The sequence below is a fragment of the Hippopotamus amphibius genome, chromosome X (genome assembly GCF_030028045.1).
Source record: "Hippopotamus amphibius kiboko isolate mHipAmp2 chromosome X, mHipAmp2.hap2, whole genome shotgun sequence".
Classification (NCBI taxonomy): Eukaryota; Metazoa; Chordata; class Mammalia; order Artiodactyla; family Hippopotamidae; genus Hippopotamus; species Hippopotamus amphibius.
In genome coordinates, this window is record NC_080203.1 from 40,256,478 (window position 1) to 40,273,755 (window position 17,278).

General features: G+C 39.4%; 1 protein-coding gene across 2 annotated transcripts; it reads right to left on the reverse strand.

Annotated features, from left to right (window-relative positions):
- Positions 1–741: 741 nt before the first annotated feature.
- NXT2 (nuclear transport factor 2 like export factor 2) lies at positions 742–8,447 on the reverse strand. Of its 2 annotated transcripts, none has more exons than XM_057719336.1 (4): positions 8,290–8,447; positions 7,220–7,306; positions 5,489–5,633; positions 742–4,473 (listed from the first exon to the last, which is right to left on the reverse strand). In XM_057719336.1, exons 1-4 carry the CDS (start codon positions 8,302–8,304, stop codon positions 4,292–4,294), a joined length of 429 nt encoding a protein of 142 aa, XP_057575319.1. In that variant the 5' UTR covers positions 8,305–8,447; the 3' UTR covers positions 742–4,291. The 2 variants fall into 2 exon arrangements, with proteins under 2 accessions (XP_057575319.1, XP_057575320.1); XM_057719337.1 differs by lacking the exon at positions 8,290–8,447 and adding an exon at positions 8,050–8,226.
- Positions 8,448–17,278: the final 8,831 nt, after the last annotated feature.

Below are 17,278 nucleotides of genomic sequence, written 5' to 3' on the forward strand. Positions count from 1 at the left end.
GCTGTTTTTTGGTTTTTTGTTTTGTTTTGCTTTGGTTTTTTTGGCCACCCTGTGCGGCTTGCAGGAGCTTAGTTCCCTGACCAGGGATTGAACCCACGCCCTTAACAGTGAAAGCTCGGAGTCCTAACCACTGGACCACCACAGAATTCTCAACCGGGAGGGATGAATGCAGATGTTTGGGGTGTCCAAGGAGGGAGGGAAAGAGAAAAAACACATGAAATGCACTTAAAATAAGCTGAAATACAGTGTATATGGTATCAAACCACGTTCTAAAATGGCTCTGCTGGAATGCCTTCTCAATTCTCTGCTTGGACGTCTGAAATAAGGCAGCTTCCTCCCTGTTTCAACTTCATTTCACACATCCTATTCCCAGATTCTGCCTAAAGACTACCCTAAACACAGTTGCTTTCTTAGCTTTGAACTTTGGGTGCAAGATAAGGAATGGGAGGAAAACAGGGCTGCCTTTCATGGTCCTCCACAAATACGACATGCCTGAGAGGAAGTTTTCTAAGCCAAGGTGACATCACTGACATGACACTACTTTTTAGAAGTTGACCCTACCCCCCCCCCTCGCCACTAGAAAGTGATGGTGAAAACATTATGCTTCCTCTATTTTCATGCTTTCCAAACTGCTGGTGCAATCGATTAGGAAGTTGTAAAAAATCAATTCAGCAGGCTATGATCAGCATTTTTAAAAATTAATAAAACGAAGTAGAAAATGCCAGAAACACATTGCAAGTAGTAAGCGTGAGTTTTATTTTGGACATTTAATTTTTATTATTAGTTTGTTATGTGTGTACGTATTTGCATACTAGGTTGCGACATTTTACGCTTCTCACTGTGAGTTAGAGCAAAACTTTGAAAGCCACTCATCTAGAGGGTGCATATACTTCAACCCCAGATGTAGTCTGTATCCTAACACCCTCCATCTGACACATTATTCCGACAATATTCTACAGTTCCCTACGGTTTAGTGCTTCCCTAGGAAGCAAGACTGCTGTATATAGCCCAGTGATAGTCATCGAGCAATCTTTTGCATAGAAAGATGCATTTGACAAGGAAGGGCAAATATTGAATAGAATACAGTAGTGTTTGGTTGCAAGTGTTTTGACGAAATATTTTCATTGTACAGACAACTGTTAAATAAAAAAGCTAAATATGCCCTACCATCTTCCCCTAAATATGAAAGGTTATGTTAAAGCACATCCATGTTTATCCTTCCTATCTTATATTAAATCAAATTATAACAAATCAGCAAATAAAGTCCCCTGCTAACAAATCTCCTGCATCAGCAATTTCAGGCAAGTCAATCCAGCAACATTCCAGAATAAAAGAACTCATGGTACCTTTTATTTGACTTCTTGCTCCTTTTCCAAACACCGCATTTACCCTTTAACCTCATTGGGAGTATCTTTTTACACACACCATACGTTACTAGGAAATTTCCAAAAAACTAGGAAAATGCTATGATTCCAATTCACCAAGGCAGTTGCATGCTTAAATAAGGTCTGCAGCTCTTCTAGCCTGAGCTAGACATGAAATGCAAATAACTTGGTGACAGGCTTTTCATGAGTCATTAGCCTCTCAAGCTTACAGTCTTTTACTTCCACTAATGCCTACAAATTTATACCTAAGTAGATTCTTAACCATTTTTATCTAGGCAAAATTCATTACTGTATTTCATCAATCTAAGATGCCATCCACTGTAAGACTCAGCAGTAGCTTATGTACCACTGAGAAAAGAAAAAAGGCCAATTAAAGCATGCTTTAGCATCAATTTATAATACTCCAATTTCAGGGATATTAAATTGTGAAAAGTATGTGCCTCACTGAAGAGATGAAATAGTTAATTTCAAAGGCTGCTGCCTCTTCTCCTCTTCAAGTGTCTGTTGACATATTTATAATGTAGAATTAAAGTTAATAGGACCCTTTTTTTTTTTCTGAAAATGAACTGTCTTTTGGTTTCACTACCTACTGAGTATATAGCATTTTGGCTAGTTTTTCAAGGTTAAAATTTCCAACGTTTCACCAGAAACTTCACTGTTACTTCAAACAGGTGATCTCAGGAATGTGAATATTTGGCAGGAAAAGAGGAAGAACAAGGCAGGCTAGAGAAAAGGCGAAGTCCAAGTTGCCAACCATTGTTTTCAACATTCTAACCATAAAAAATTTTTTTTAAAAACCTTATACTGTAAAAAGAAACAACTAACTGTTCTGGAGCCTTTAAAAAAATCAAGAGACCTTAAACCAAGCTTGAGAAAACTTGTCACGAGACAAATTTTATTTTTTTTCAAGCTACAAAAATATGTGCATGTCAAAAATACAGTCTAGTCCATATAAGAGTAGTTCTAGCCATTTAAAAGTTATATGGAATTTGCAAAATGCAATTTATATACAAGTCTTAAAACATTCAATTCATGAACAGTACACAACCACTCAATTCAGTTATTGCTAGTTATATGCAGCTTTTAATTGAAACTGTTCCTCTTAAGGGAAAGGGCAGTATTTGGGCGATCTGATTGTTGCTGCTGAAGCTGTGGTTTTAAAAAGCCAATCCAAAATTAAAATCAACTCACTTTGAGTAGAATATAACGTGTAAGTTTTAGTCAGTACTACAAGAAGGTAAAAAGGTGTGGTCTAAATTTCAGTTCCATTCCCTTCTCCTACCTAATTCTATTTTACTAATATATCAGAAATGTAATGTGTAGTCTGAGGCAAAGTAAATGAATTACTGATTTCCAAATTAAGCCACAAGAAACATTAACTTTGAGCTGCAATGTAGAAACAAAGCTGGCCCGTCTAGTGTCAAAACATGAAAACAGTAAATTCAGGAATAGAAAAATGTTTAAAGTTTAAACAAATACCAAAGCTAGATTTCTTTCTCTTTAGATGTTAAGACAAAATGAATCAGTTGGTTCTTCTGAAGTTTATGGGCTTATGAAGATCTGCTGGTCTCTATTTTCTCTAAAAAGACAAAGTGTTAGCCACACAACGGGAACATGCTTTATAATAGATCTATTTGCTCGATGCCATATGGAGGAACAAATCGTGAGGTTAAATAATTCTAAGTAGTAAAAAGTTTGTGCAGTCGACAGTGTGAACACAGAGAACAAATCACTCACTTTGGGGGTGGGCAGTACACAGGAGACTTTTGGCCTGAAGTTCACGTGGAAGACTTAGAAGTAAAGGGTCCCAAAGAGAGAGTGATGGCTTTGTTTCCAACTTTCTTGTCAGACCCTGTGGCAGGATCAGACTTATTGCTGACATTTTACCCCCATAAGTTCTTGAATAACTCAAGACATATACTGGTGGTAAGTATGAGGTGAACTGGAAAAACCTTTAAAAATAATTCTTAGAGCAAAAGTGACATTCATGACCATTTGGTAAGGATACTTATTATCTTAATGACTTAAATCCCAAATTTAGGCTATATTTTTAGGAGGTAGAAAACAAGTTCCAAAAGTGTACCAGTTGGTCACCCCTCCTTACTTTTGGCCAACCTCAGATCTCTACCTTGGTTACTCCTCATTCTCCCATTAAAGCTACTAGTCCTACTACCATTCACTAAAGTTACAGACCTGGAGCTGCCAAGAAAAAGCTTTTTTAAGAAGGTTTGCTTTTAAGCCACTGAGTGTTATCTAACACTTAGGTATCAATTGAGAACATTTTACACCTCTCTAGTTGATTAATTTACTTCATAAGAAAACATGCCAACATAAGAAAAAAAAAACCTGCATTACTTAACATAAAAGGACTATTGAAATCTCTACATGCGATTCTAGTATGTCAGAGTAGTTATGTAAACCTAAATTAGTAATGTGTTCATTGAACTGATCTGAAAAAGCCTTATATGAAAACTGCATTCATTACCAGTGTTTACCGAAAACAGGTACGTGTTGTACTACAAAATTAACCTAATAACAAAAAAACACTCCACTTCCTCCCAGAGAGTTACATTGTGCTGATATCCCATAGATAGTACAATGAAAGGACTTTATTTTTGCAATATGCTGGGCTCACAGTGAGTATGTTAGTACAGAGACCACAGGCTTAATGTTACTGTAAGAATGTCATTAATAAAACATATATAAGGCATGTAGAAAACTAGCATTAAAGCACTTAAGGGGCAACAATCCCAAATGGCAGCTGCTAGAAAAGGTGCTGCTAGGAATAAAAAAATATTAAAGAAATTTAGTTTGAACACATACTAGCTTTTAGTGCTTCCACAATGAAATGAGTTAATATAAACTTCTATTGCTGGAACTAATGGACCAAAAGACTTTTGCCCCCTTTAACTACTAGCCCAATCTTGAAAACGGAAGCAATCACTTGCAATCTTCCACACCGTATGGTTAGGAGAAGACTGAGCAGTCAGCAGGAAGTTCTGGTTGAAGTAGTGTTGTTTGTTTCCATCAAACTTCACAGTTCCACTGGTCACCACAAGAATTGTAGTCTGGGCCTGAGTAGCTTGCTCTTCACCCACACAAAAAAAGAGAAGAAGTTAGCTTCTCTAAGTAAGCAGATTTTTAGGTTTAAACTACATTGCCTAAAATTCAACACTAAAAAAAGTTTCCAAAACTTTCTTTACTTTGCACACTATCTTGAGCACGCACACCCAAAGCCAGAAAACTCAATAATCATTTCAAAGATACTAACATTATTTACAGTCCAGAGTCTGGGTGCTCTAAAGTTTCAAAATGAAAAGCTTATATCTAGCATAGGACCATTTGGTTCCTGTATTGATTAATATTTCATTGGGTTTCTAACAGAGTTTTGTCGCACTTTGCTTCTTAAGCTGTTATTCTTTTCAAGAACTATAAAGGAAAAAAAAAACCCAAACTACTACCTTAGAGGACTGGGGCGGGGAGGGTGGGGGGGACTCGGGGTGGGGGGAGTCAAGGAAGGGAGGGAATATGGGGATATGTGTATAAAAACAGATGATTGAACCTGGTGTACCCCCAAAAAAATAATTAAAAAAAAAAAAAAAGATGCTTAGGTCCCCACCTAGAGGTTAACCTTATAAAACAGCATCAATCTATCTTGAATCATATTCTGTCTTGCCAAAACTCATCCTTTCACCTAACAGCGAATTTCTGTGAAATTTTAATAGGTTGTAATAAAACACATTAATCAGAGATAAGGTATAATTGTCCTCTGAAGCCATTTCAAGGCACAGAAGGCAACTATTTATTCAGGGAAAACAGTCGTTCCTCTCCATTAACAAAAATCACATTAAGGCTCAATTTGTCACATGACTTTTACTAAGCCATAATCACTCAATCCATCAAAACCTACTAGCGGTCCTCTGGAGAGAGATGCACCTAAAGGAAGACCAAAAGTTTGATTTGACAGCTAAACTCTTCATATTTAACTTGATCAGAAAAGTAATTATTTCTACCACTGATAAGGCGCTAGCTGCTTTTGGTGTTGAAGTTCAGTGCTCACTAAAGGAAAACAAAGGCAGTATCTTAAAAGACTGTGATCTTACCATGAACTGGCTGGCAATCTAACATATTGATCTGGAACTCGCTAGAAGGCAACATCTCAAAAAAATTAGCGAGGGCTTCCAGCCCTGTAACAACATTTCCATTCCATATTAAAGTGGCCTTGTCCAGATACAGCCGGGTTAGTGACTAAAAAGAAAGAAAATGGAAAAAAAGGGAAAGATTTTTGTTTCTGGGTATTTTACAGAAATGGATTGAAACATTACAAATAGTAGCTAAACATTTTTATAGTCCTTCCTCCATCTCTCCTTCCGTTGCCCCCTCTCATGGGAAGACAGTGTGAACAAAGTATCTGCCTTACAATGTTGGCCTTAAATAGATATCATCCTGCTCTTAATAAACTAGGCAGCTAGCTAAATACTTTTTTTTCATATTTCAGCTTAGCCACACTGAGAAACCTTTGTATTAAACTGGAAGACAGTTTCTTTTTTAAAGTTTTGCTCTCTGTATTAAAATAAATTAAATGATTACAGGTTTCAAGCCCATGCAGCCCTGAACCAGTTTTAATTTCCCCCCCTTTTTTAATTCTGTGAATTAGCAAAGTTGTCAACTGGGCCCTACCTGTACACTTCAATCCTAGTGTTTTTATACACGTGAGTCATTTAATATTTGAACCATTTAATGTTGTGTTAGGAAGCATTAGTCCTTTTACCACTATGGAAATAGCATATTCAATTCAAAAGAATTGGGAGTACTTGCTAAAGCAGTCTTTAATAAATCAAGTAAGTCAAAGCTCAAATAAGGCAGAATTCAGCAGTTAACTCTTTAGTCCCAGGAGTCAGTCACGGGAATTTAGTGTGTCACAGGACACATTTGCTTAGCTCTAAAATTTAACTTGGATTAAATTTCCAACACGTATCTGGACTCTGGAAATGAACTATGTTGCCTTTTTTTTTTTTTCTACTTTATCTTTGAAGGCACCAAGGCACAATAAACGTCCATTGTTACAGTGCTTGCCCCGTCCCATGTCATCAAACATCAGTATCAAGAACTTTTTAATCTTCTGCCTTAACAAAATAGTTTTTGGAGATATTAACTTCTGTACCTGCAGCACAGACAAAGTTCTCTAAAACATGGTCCTATTCTGATAAGAGACCTATGCAAGACTCCCGAGCACATAGTGAAATAGTTATTTAGAAGATATGGCTCAGGGATAAGTCACAATGAAAAAAGCTTATGAAGTGAGAACTTGTTCTGTTGAAGACTAAAAGTATCCAAGGCACGCAGATTCTGTTTGTGAGTGCCAGCTACAGCTGTGACCTTTAACTGAAAATTATCAATTAATATATGAAATTAAAGGGGTGAATTGGGGAACATTCCCTGTAATGCAGACCCCCTTCACTAGCACTAATACTATTTTAACCATATTGGTTACATGATGGGACTAAGGAAATGTAACATATTTAAGTAAATATATGTTTGGTCCCATGTTAAGTGCAGTATTTAAATTAACTTCCACTTACCACCCTAAAAATAAAATGAGGAGGTTAGCAACTTGCCCAAGGTCACAGAGCTTGACAAACACAAAGCTGGGGTATGATTCCAGAGTCCACACTTCCATAATGCCATACTAACCCTTCCCTAAGCAATGTGCTTTTGAAGAACATAACTATCATTTCTCCAAGTCAGATGAACGACTGACTCAAAAAAAAAAAAAGAGGAAAGAAAGAAAGAACTGGTATTTAATAAAGAGTAGTAGTCTACATAACACTCACCCGTCTTCTTTTGTCCATTGTGTCATAGTAAATATTGACAAACTCCTCAGCAGCTCTGCATGCCTGATCTACGTAAGTTTTAAAATCCTACAAGAAAAATTTCATTAAAGTGTACATTAACACCCCTTGAACCCCTCACAAACACAAAATCACCAACAAAAGCCGATGATTTACTTCCATCACTTTGCAGCTCCACACAGAGTTCACATTCTTCCACATAAATTTGGATATTTTTAAGGTTAGGGCTCAAGTTTCCAATTTCCATTATTTTTAAGGGCATATTCATTCTTTATGTGTGAATTTCACTTTTTTTCTTCAAATATAAATTTATAATGTTTGCTTGGCAACTGGTACTTTAGGATTCCAGTATTTTACAAAACATTCACCTTAATAAAAACGATGCGGTCTGAAACTTAAAAAAAAAAAAAAAAAGCGGGGGGTGGGTGGCGGGCGCCGACTGCCATCGAATAAGTTAGGAAAGTGTTAAGTTCTCTTTTCAAGCTATAAGATATTCAAAAGTTGTTGAACGGAAAAAAAATTGAATAAGTTCAATGAATTTGAAAAACTAGGTACTTAGGAAAGGTCCTCACATTACGTAAAAATTCACCGACGTTTGTAAAGGATTTTAAAACTGAAGAAAAGAAATGCCGTTGCGGTTTCCTCCTGCAGGAAGATTAAGTACTCTCTTTCCCAGCCATTTATCAGCCTATTACTTGAATTATGAACTAGTTTTATTTCTGTCTCAGGTAACTGAAAGTTATTGAGATCGAGAAAAGATTACAAGCCATAAGCAACAGACCCCAACATTCCCGACTCTCACTAATTCCCACCTTAGGGTCCTTTCCAGGATCGCAAAGCGACTGCACAGCCCTGGGGATGGGGGGGTCCGGGGTCGGGGGTCCGGCGTCCGGGGGATAGTGGAGGGCTGCAGAGAGCGGGCCCCGCCCCCGGCGCCTGGCGGGCCAGACCCTGATTCGCCGCTTGACCACGTGACCAGCAGCCAGCCCGCCCCAGAGCCCCTCCCCTCAGCCGCCCGCGCCCGGGCACCCTGCCGGGGTCGCGGCACTCACCACCGCCGTGGCCATCGGGGAGGCCGAAGCGCCCTGCTGCGGCAGTGGCGGCGCCACTGCTTTCTCTCGGGTCCGGCTCCCTTGGCTGTGGGATGATCAAATACTTAGGAACACAGCGAAACCCGCCAAACGCACAGAATTCCCTGCCCGCCCATTCTCTCCCGGAAGTAGCTCGGTCCGTTGTTAAAAGCACCCCGATGTAGCAACCTTAAGTATAATTCTCTTCAGTTCCGACCGTACCGTCCCACCCGCCTTATGTATTCACTTGTTTGATACGTATTAACTTAGTTTGTAAGAAAAAAATCACTCTGCTTTTGTAACTAGACAATGTTAACAAAAGTATCCATTTCCCCAACGCGCACAAGGACAGCAAAAAAAGACCTATTTAAAGCGCCCAATGGGGAGACTTCTTTGCTCCAGGAGGTGGCACCAGGGCTACCTGAAGACCAGTGAGGAACACGAGGACTACCAGACATGTAGCTGACAGGAAAAGTGGGTGGAGCCTGGGGAAAAGCATGCACCCATACTGCGCATGGCGGGTAGACAATGCCTTAGAGTTCTGGAACCTTCTGGAAGAATCAATCCTAACTGAATTTAAACCCCAAAGTCTCAGTAGTAGTCCTAAAATTATTTACTATTTTGACTTGGCACTATTCAGTGGAAAAGTTTCATTCAGTTTTTCTATCCTGAAAGGTCTCACACACCTCAGATGAAGATTAGGCTCTAGTGCCGTTCACCCCGTTTCACAAAGCACTCTCTAAAAATAGCTAAAATTTTACCGAGTGTGACTGTGAGCAAGATACTTTTCTAAGCATTTTAACCCATATTCATTTACCACTTTCCAATAACGCTATGGGGTAATCATCTCTGTTATATAGTTAAGACATAGAGTGATTAAGTAGCCTGCTTAGGGTCACAAACTAACTGGGATTCAAGCTCAAGAAATTTAACTACCACTGCAACCGGACTCCACTCGCAAGCGCCTTTCAAAACCGCACATCTTAAAGGGCGCCCAAATTTCTGGGCAGTCAAATCAAACGGACATCTCTATAGTCTTACTATGCGTAGCTGGTTTGTGGCTCCTCATGAGAACAATCACGCCCTCCTTGGTGTCCTTCTTTCTGTCCCTGGGACCAGTCTCCTCCGAATCTCCTCATACTTTAATCTGAATTTTCCGTGGCTCTCCTCCGCTTAGTCTCGCTCTAATGGCAGCGACTTCTTCTCGTGCTCTGCGCCCCCCGCGTACTGTCGTCACTTCCGGGGGATGTCTCCCTCCTCCGGATGTGGTCTCAATTGTTACTTGTATGCTAATGAATCTCAGCAAGACATCTCCAGCACCGCCCCCCACCTCTTCTCTGGGCTCCAAGTCTATGTACGCATTGAGTTTCGCGGAATGTGAACGGCGGAGCGCACTATAGGCTTCTCAAACTCGGGGAGTCCAAAATTTAAATGCATTATTTCCTCTGCACTTCCAATCTTCTATATTCTTTCAGTCATCTATGCTTGAATTCTTGGAATATTTTTATTTATTTATTTTTGGTGTCTTCCCCCTCCCCCCATCATCATAATTCATTTCTTCATTCAACAAATATTTATTGAATACATACAATGGACCAGGCATTGTGCAAGTTTCTGGTGAGCAAAATAGACATTCTCTATACCCTCATGAAGCTCACAATGTAATCAGGAGTGATAGACAAACAAAACAATTAATTACACAGGAGTTCCAAGTAACTTGCCCAATTCTGCCCATTATTTAAAGAAACTCTCTCTCTCTCTCCCCCCCTCCTTTGTACACAGACTTTGACTTTGATTGCTCTATTCTCATTTTTCCAAAAATTTCCTAATCTTCTAAAGACCTATTTTGGTCTGGTCTCAATTTACCCTTCCAGACTTCTCTCCCATTATTCACCAACATTGGTAAAGTTAACTACTGTTAAACTGCTGTTTACCAAGAGTGACTCATGTTTACTGCTCTATAGGTGATTGACTTTCTTCATCCAGAGCTTAGAATGTTTCTGGAATTATTATGATTTAATTCAATCCTCACAACCTCTGGAGAGGGAAATATTATCTAAATTTTTAAGAATTTAAACTGAAGTTCAAAGAGGTTAAGTAAGTTGGCCAAGATGACACAGCTAGTGGAGCTGGGATTTTACCCACAACAGTCTGATCCCAGAATCTTTGTTCTTAGACACTCTGATATTCATACATTTGCTTACACTATGTTTATTTTAGAATGTTTATTCCTTCCATTTACAACTGCCCTTCAGGAACTAGGGCAGGTACAGCCTCCTCCACAAAGCCTTCCCTCATTTCCTGTCCCCAGAACCCCAAAAGATGTGACTTGTCCTTTGGCTATGAGGTGAGGCTGTTGGTGTGGAGCAATAGTGCTGGGGACTAGAGGAGCATTGGGAGTACTGAAAAGGGACAACTGAGCTGTAGGTGGAGGGAAGGCTTAGAGTTTTGCACTCAAAGTTTGCACAGAATTTTGTGCACTTTTACTGATGTGCTACAAGGATGGGGGGCTGGGTAAGCTGATAACATGAAACCAAGCAGGACCCTGAGGGGCTTTCCTGGGGACAGAACACCCTATGTCCTCTGCCTCTTGTTTGTATAAAAGCTTTAGAATCGAGGCCTTCTCTGAGTTCTAAAGAACAAATTTAATCAGAGAAGTAAAGAAAGAAAGGAAAACAGTCAGGCAAGAGAAAATAAGAATTTAGCCATAAAACAAAGTCAAAGACATTTAGTTCCTCCTTAGGGGCTATAAATAATATCCTGAGCCATATCCTTGAGTTGTTTTACAGATACTAAAACCCCCACCAGGTGGAAGACATTAACTGCTGACCACTAGCATGTGGACCCCAGAAGAGTTGGAACCAGAAGGTTGATGATGTTGATGTTGATGTTTATTCCCAAAATACCACCTAGTTATCTCACCACCAACCAGTCAGAAGACTGTCCATGAGGTAATCAGGCACCCTGAGACCCTCTCCCTTACCTTGACTTTAAAAACCCTTCCCTGAAAGCTGTCTGGCAGTTCAGGTCTTTTGAGCATGAGCTGCCCATTCTCCTTGCTTGGTCCTGCAGTAAGCACTGCTTTCCTTCACCACAACCTGGTGTCAGTAGATTGACTTTGCTGCATGTTGGGCAAATGGACCCAAGTTTGGTTTGGTAACAAACATGAATTCTTTAAACTTTAAAAAAATTATTTATTTATTTCGCTGCATTGGGTCTTAGTTGTAGCACACAGGATCTTCACTGAGGCATGTGGGATCTTTTGTGGTGGTGCATGGGCTTCTCTCTAGTTGTGGCATGCAGGTTTTTCTCTCTGTAGTTGTGGCACGTGTACTCCAGGGCACATGGGCTCTGTAGTTTGCAGCATGTGGGCTCTCTCATTGAGGTGCATGAGCTCAGTAGTTGTGGTGCATGGGCTTAGTTGCCCCACGGCATGCGGGATCTTAGTTCCCTGACCAGGGATCAAACCCCCATCCCCTGCATTGGAAGGCGGATACTGTATGGTTTGGTAACAAACATAGAAACTAATGTTGGGCTCTGGTTGGTCAGAACAGTGAATTTAGACCATATGAAAACTATATTTGGAGGGACAAATGGGAACCAGGTGAATAAGACACAGAATTGGTCTTCACTAAATAACTGTGCACATGTGCAAAAAGTGCAGAGAGTGATTAGGAAGGGTGTGAAAGGGCTTTTCTTGGAGCACAGAATGGCATCTTGGTTACGTAAATTGTTTTTGGCACCAGTTGGGTTTAGAGTCTAGCCATGCCCCTGAGCAACTCTGTGATCTTGGTCAAATTACTTAACCTCAGTCTCCCAATCTGTAAAATGGAAATAATAACATTAATGCATGTTTCATAACATTATTGAGAGATTTAGATGAGTCAGTGCCTGGCATACAGTCCCTGCTTGAGGAATATTATTTTCCTACCCATGGCAGAAATTATGCAGCCAGCCCCCTATTTGAGAGTATGAAGTTGGGACAGATTAGATAAATTTTGGTGTGTTTAAGAGGCACCAGTACAGTTCAGGAGTTGGTTGGGGGGTCTGGGATAGCAGACTGTAGGAACAATAAATTGGATTGATTAGGATTCCCTGTGGCTATTCTGTGCAGCCGTTTCTCCTGGTCAAGTGTAGTCCTAATGGAAGTAAACCTCTTTGGAGTTACCAGCATCCCTATCTGAACGTTCACCTTGCTCTTGACTTGAGAAGGACTAGTCTAGACCAATCAGGGAAGTGATCTGAGCAGTCGGTCTCTTCTTTCAGGTCTCTAACTGGCAACCGGCCTGTTCACATTGTCTCCTGCTCTACTGATTAAGTTAGCCAGGCACCTTTGGCCTGTTCACATTAAATAGTGCTTTTAAAAACAACTTGATGGAGATACAATTCATATCACCCATTTAAGGTGTAGAATTCAGTGGTTTTTAGTATGTTCACAGAATTGTGCACGCATCACCATGAAATTTTAGAACATTTTCAATGCCCTGAAAAGAAATCCTTTTCCCGTTAGCAGTCATTTCCTTCTTCTTTCACCCCAGCTCCTGGCACCACCAATGTACTTTTTACTTCTATAGATTTGCCTGGACATTTCATATAAATGGAATCATAAAATATGTGGTCCTTTGTGTCTCAGCAAAATATTTTCAAAGTTAATCCATGTTGTGGCATGTATCAGTACTCCATTCCATTTATTTATTTATTTATTTATTTATTTATTTATTTTTAGTCGTGTTGGGTCTTCATTGCTGCACATGGGCTGTCTCTCGTGGTGAGCTGGGGCTACTCTTTGTTGCAGTCCGCGAGCTTCTCATTGCGATGCCTTCTCTTGTTGTGGAGCACGGGCTCTAGGTGTGCGGGCTTCAGTAGTTGTGGCTCGTGGGCTCTAGAGCACAGGCTTGGTAGATGTGGTGCATGGGCTTAGTTGCTGCGCAGCATGTGGGGTCTTCCCCGACCAGGACTTGAACCCGTGTCCCCTGTATTAGCAGGTGGACTCTTAACCTCTGCACCACCAGGGAAGCCCTGAAAAGGTTAATTTTGACAATTTTTGCTAGTGTTTTTATTGCTTTGATGGAGGGGTGCATTTACAGAGGTCCTCACACTGCCATTCCAGAAACCCTGCCTAGACAGCCCTTATGTATATCTTTTTAAAGACATTATTGTAGTCTGCCTTTTATTATTTATATATTTATATTCTTTACTAGATTTTAAGTTCCTGTGGCTAACCTTATGTGTTTTCGTATATTAAACACTCACTCATACCATTGGTATTGAGTAAAGACCTTACATGGAGCAGGTGGTTAAAAGTGAATGACCAAGTGAAATTTCATCCCTTTTCATCCCCATTCCGAATCCATTCTGAAGGAAGTGAGGATGTGACCTAATTTCTTATAAAGGGAACTTTTTCTTCCTGTCATGATATAAGTGAGAGAATAATCCATTTCCACCTCATTACTTTTCAATTGCCTCCTCTATGGGGTATTCACAAGTCTTATCTTCAGGAGAGAACCAGTCTTTCACCTCTCTGCTGGAAACTTCTTTCTCTTCCGGTAATTATTTTCAGAAGCAAAAATGTACAATAAGGCTTTTGTATTGGTTGAGTTCTCAGGTTTTTGGAAGTTCCACTAATATTCTGGCTCAATCAGTCTCAAAATTTCTTAGAAAAATGTGAATTATCATTGTCAAGACATCATAATGTAAGGTTCAGACAGGGGCATATGTTTAATTAACAAGATGAGAAACTAAAATCTGCAAATTTCCTTATCTTACTTGGCTCTGAGAAGTCTCCTTGATACTAAACACCTATTTGTTTCCTTACCTTCTCCCTCCCATCTAGTTCCAGCTTTTTTTTCCTGCTCCCATGTATTCAGTAAAAATAAAATGAAAAGTTCTCTCCCTCCCCACCCCAAGCCCCCTCCCCCCCAAAAAAGGAAAGGAAAGAAAATGTTGCTAGGGGCTTAATGTAGTCACTCAATTTTTCTCTAGTCTTTTTACCTTTAAGTATAGGTTTTCCTGATATTAACATAGATCTACAAAATTTTTTTTAGTCCTTATGTTGAGGTGTGTCTTTTGTAAATTGCATATAGATGGATTTTTTTTTTTTGGCTTGATAATCTGTCTTTTAAAAATAATGTATGATTTACCTACAGTAATGTTCATAAAATTTGTGTACTGCTTCATAGATTTTACAAAAGTATACACCCATATAACTAACCACTAACTACATCAAAACAGAATATTTCCAGTGAACCAGAAGGCTCCTTTCTGTCCCCTCTCGGTCAATATTCCCCAAAGGTAGGGACTTCCCTGGTGGCACAGTGGTTAAGAATCCACCTGCCAATGCAGGGGACGCAGGTTCGATCCCTGGTCTGGGAAGATCCCACATGCTGCGAAACAACTAAGCCCGTGTGCCACAACCGCTGAGCCTGTGCTCTAGAGCCCACAAGCCACAACTACTGAGCCCGTGTGCCACAACTACTGAAGCCCGCGCGCCTAGAGCCTGTGCTCCGAAACAAGAGAAGGCACCGCAATGAGAAGCCCGCAGACTGCAACGAAGAGTAGCCCCGCTCCCCGCAACTAGAGAAAGCCCATGCACAGCAATAAAGACCCAATGCATTGGCATAGGTACACCACCAAATGAAAAATAGATAGCTAGTGGGAAGCTGCTGCATAACACAGGGAGATCAACTCAATGATTAGTGGTGACCTAGAGGGCTGGGATAGGGAGGGTGGGAGGAAGGCTCAAGAGGGAGGGGATATGGGGATATATGTATAGATAAAGTTGATTCACTTTGTTGTACAGCGGAAACTGGCACAACAGTGGAAAGCAATTATACCCCAAAAAAGATCTGCGGGGAAAAAAGATCCAATGCAGCCAATAAAAATAAATAAATAAATAAATTTATATTAAAAATATTCCCCAAAGGTAACCACTATAATGACTTTTGTGATTATAGATCATTTTTTCAGTTATTTAACTTCATATAAATGGATTTATATAGCACGTACTCTAACATCTGGCTTCTTTCACTCAACATTAGTATGGGAGCATCCAAGTTCTTGCATTTTAGCAGTAGTTCATTCTTTATTTATAACAGCTTCAAAATGGAAACAACACAAATGTCAATGGGAGAATGGACAAGTAAAGTGATCTGAGGGAAAAAGAATTCAATATTTCATCATTAAATAATGTGCTAGCTTCTAAAAAATGCCCCTGATTTAGAGAAGTTCCTTTCTATTCCTAGTTTGATGTTTGTTTGTTTGTTTGTTTTCTTAAAATTATGAACAGCCGTTGAATTTTATCAAATGCCTGTTCTGCAAGTATTGGCAGCTTTCTCCTTTATTCAGCTAATATAATAAATTGCATTGGTTGACTTTCAAATATTTAACCAAGATTCATTATTGAGTTAAACATCACTCAGTCATGATTCATTTTATACATTGCTGGATTCATTTTGTTAATATTTTGTTTAGGATTTTTGCACCTACTGCCATGCATTTTTCCTTTCTTGTTGCATCCTTGTTAGATTTTGGTATCAGTGTTCTGCTGGCCTCATTAAATACAACTCCTTTGGCTTTCTCTTTTGGTTTTTGCATTGTATATATTCCCATCCTTTTTACTTTTAATTTTTCTGTATCCTATTACTTAATCTGAGTCTCTCTTAAGCAGTATGTAGTTGCATTTTTTCTATAAAAGAAAAAGCAGTCTGATAATCTTTGTATTTTGATTGAAGTGTTTAGTCCATTTAAATTTAAAGTAGTTATTGAAGATAGTTGGGCTTATAGCTACCATCATGCTACTTGTTTTTTTAATTTGGTCTATCTTTTATTTAGTTTTCCTTCTTGCCCATTATTAAAACATTTTTATTACCCAATTTTATCCTCTATTCCTTTTTTAGTTATATATTCTTTTGTAATTTCTTTTGTAGTTACCCTGGAGATTATAATATGCATCCTTGGCTTATTCCAGTCCATCTTTTTTTTTATAGCACAAACATGTATTTACTAACCAAAGAGATGATTTTAATTAAACCAACACTTGGAAATAAAGTAAAATCTTTGTGATAAAGATAATTGAACACAGTAATGAAAAAAAGCAGTATTTGGAGACTTGCTTATTGAACTGAGCTTGTTCATCCTCGAAACTAATGTCCAAAATGATGATGGAATTTTTACTCTACTTTTTCATAGACCCAAGTACAGGTGACACTAATTTCCCATCTTCCAGTTTTCTTGTTATTGTGTTTTCCTTTCCATCCCATTCCTGTTGTTGAACCAATGCACCATCTGTAAAGTTGCAGACAGTCTGAGTTTTTCTGCCATCAGCTGTAGTCTCTTCAAATTTCTCTCCCAGGTTGCAGGAAAACTGTGTTGTTTTCAAAGTGCTCTCAGTTTTTATGGTGAGTTTTTTGCCGTCAGAAGTGATGATACAATCTGGTTTGGCCATTGCACCCATTTTTCACAGAGCCATCCCCACTCCTGCTTCCTTCATGTACTCGTCAAAGGCTTTGCTCTCCACTAAGCAACATCTTCCTACCAGCTGCTGAATCGTGGCCATGGTGGGTGTGGGTGGGAGGGCAGGCGTGCTGAGCGAGCAGAGGAAGGTCGGGCACGGGGAAATTGGCGTGCTCCAGTCCATCTTAAATTAGTATTTTTACCATCTGCTGAACGTGTAAGAACCATATAACAGCTTCACTCCATTTATTGACCTCTCATCCTTTGTGCTATCTTTGTTACATATTTTGTTTCTATGTATGTCAAAACCTGATGGGAGTTAATTTTCATGTTATATATGTTTTATTGCAATACAAAACCCCCTACAGGACATTATTATCATTGTTTTAAACAGTGCTCTTTGCTCCTTACTGAAGTTTCATGCTTCCATCTGTGATCATTTTCCTTCAGCCTGAAGTGTCACCTTTCATATTTCTTGTAGTGTGCATCTGCTGGCAAAAAATCAACTTTTATTTGAAAA

Coding starts and splice junctions, on each gene's coding strand:
- NXT2 (XM_057719336.1), bottom strand. Junction 5,634..7,219: donor CAATGGACAAAAGAAGACGG/GTGAGTGTTATG, acceptor CTTTCTTTTTAG/TCACTAACCCGGCTGTATCT. Junction 4,474..5,488: donor AGATTGCCAGCCAGTTCATG/GTAAGATCACAG, acceptor GTGTGGGTGAAG/AGCAAGCTACTCAGGCCCAG.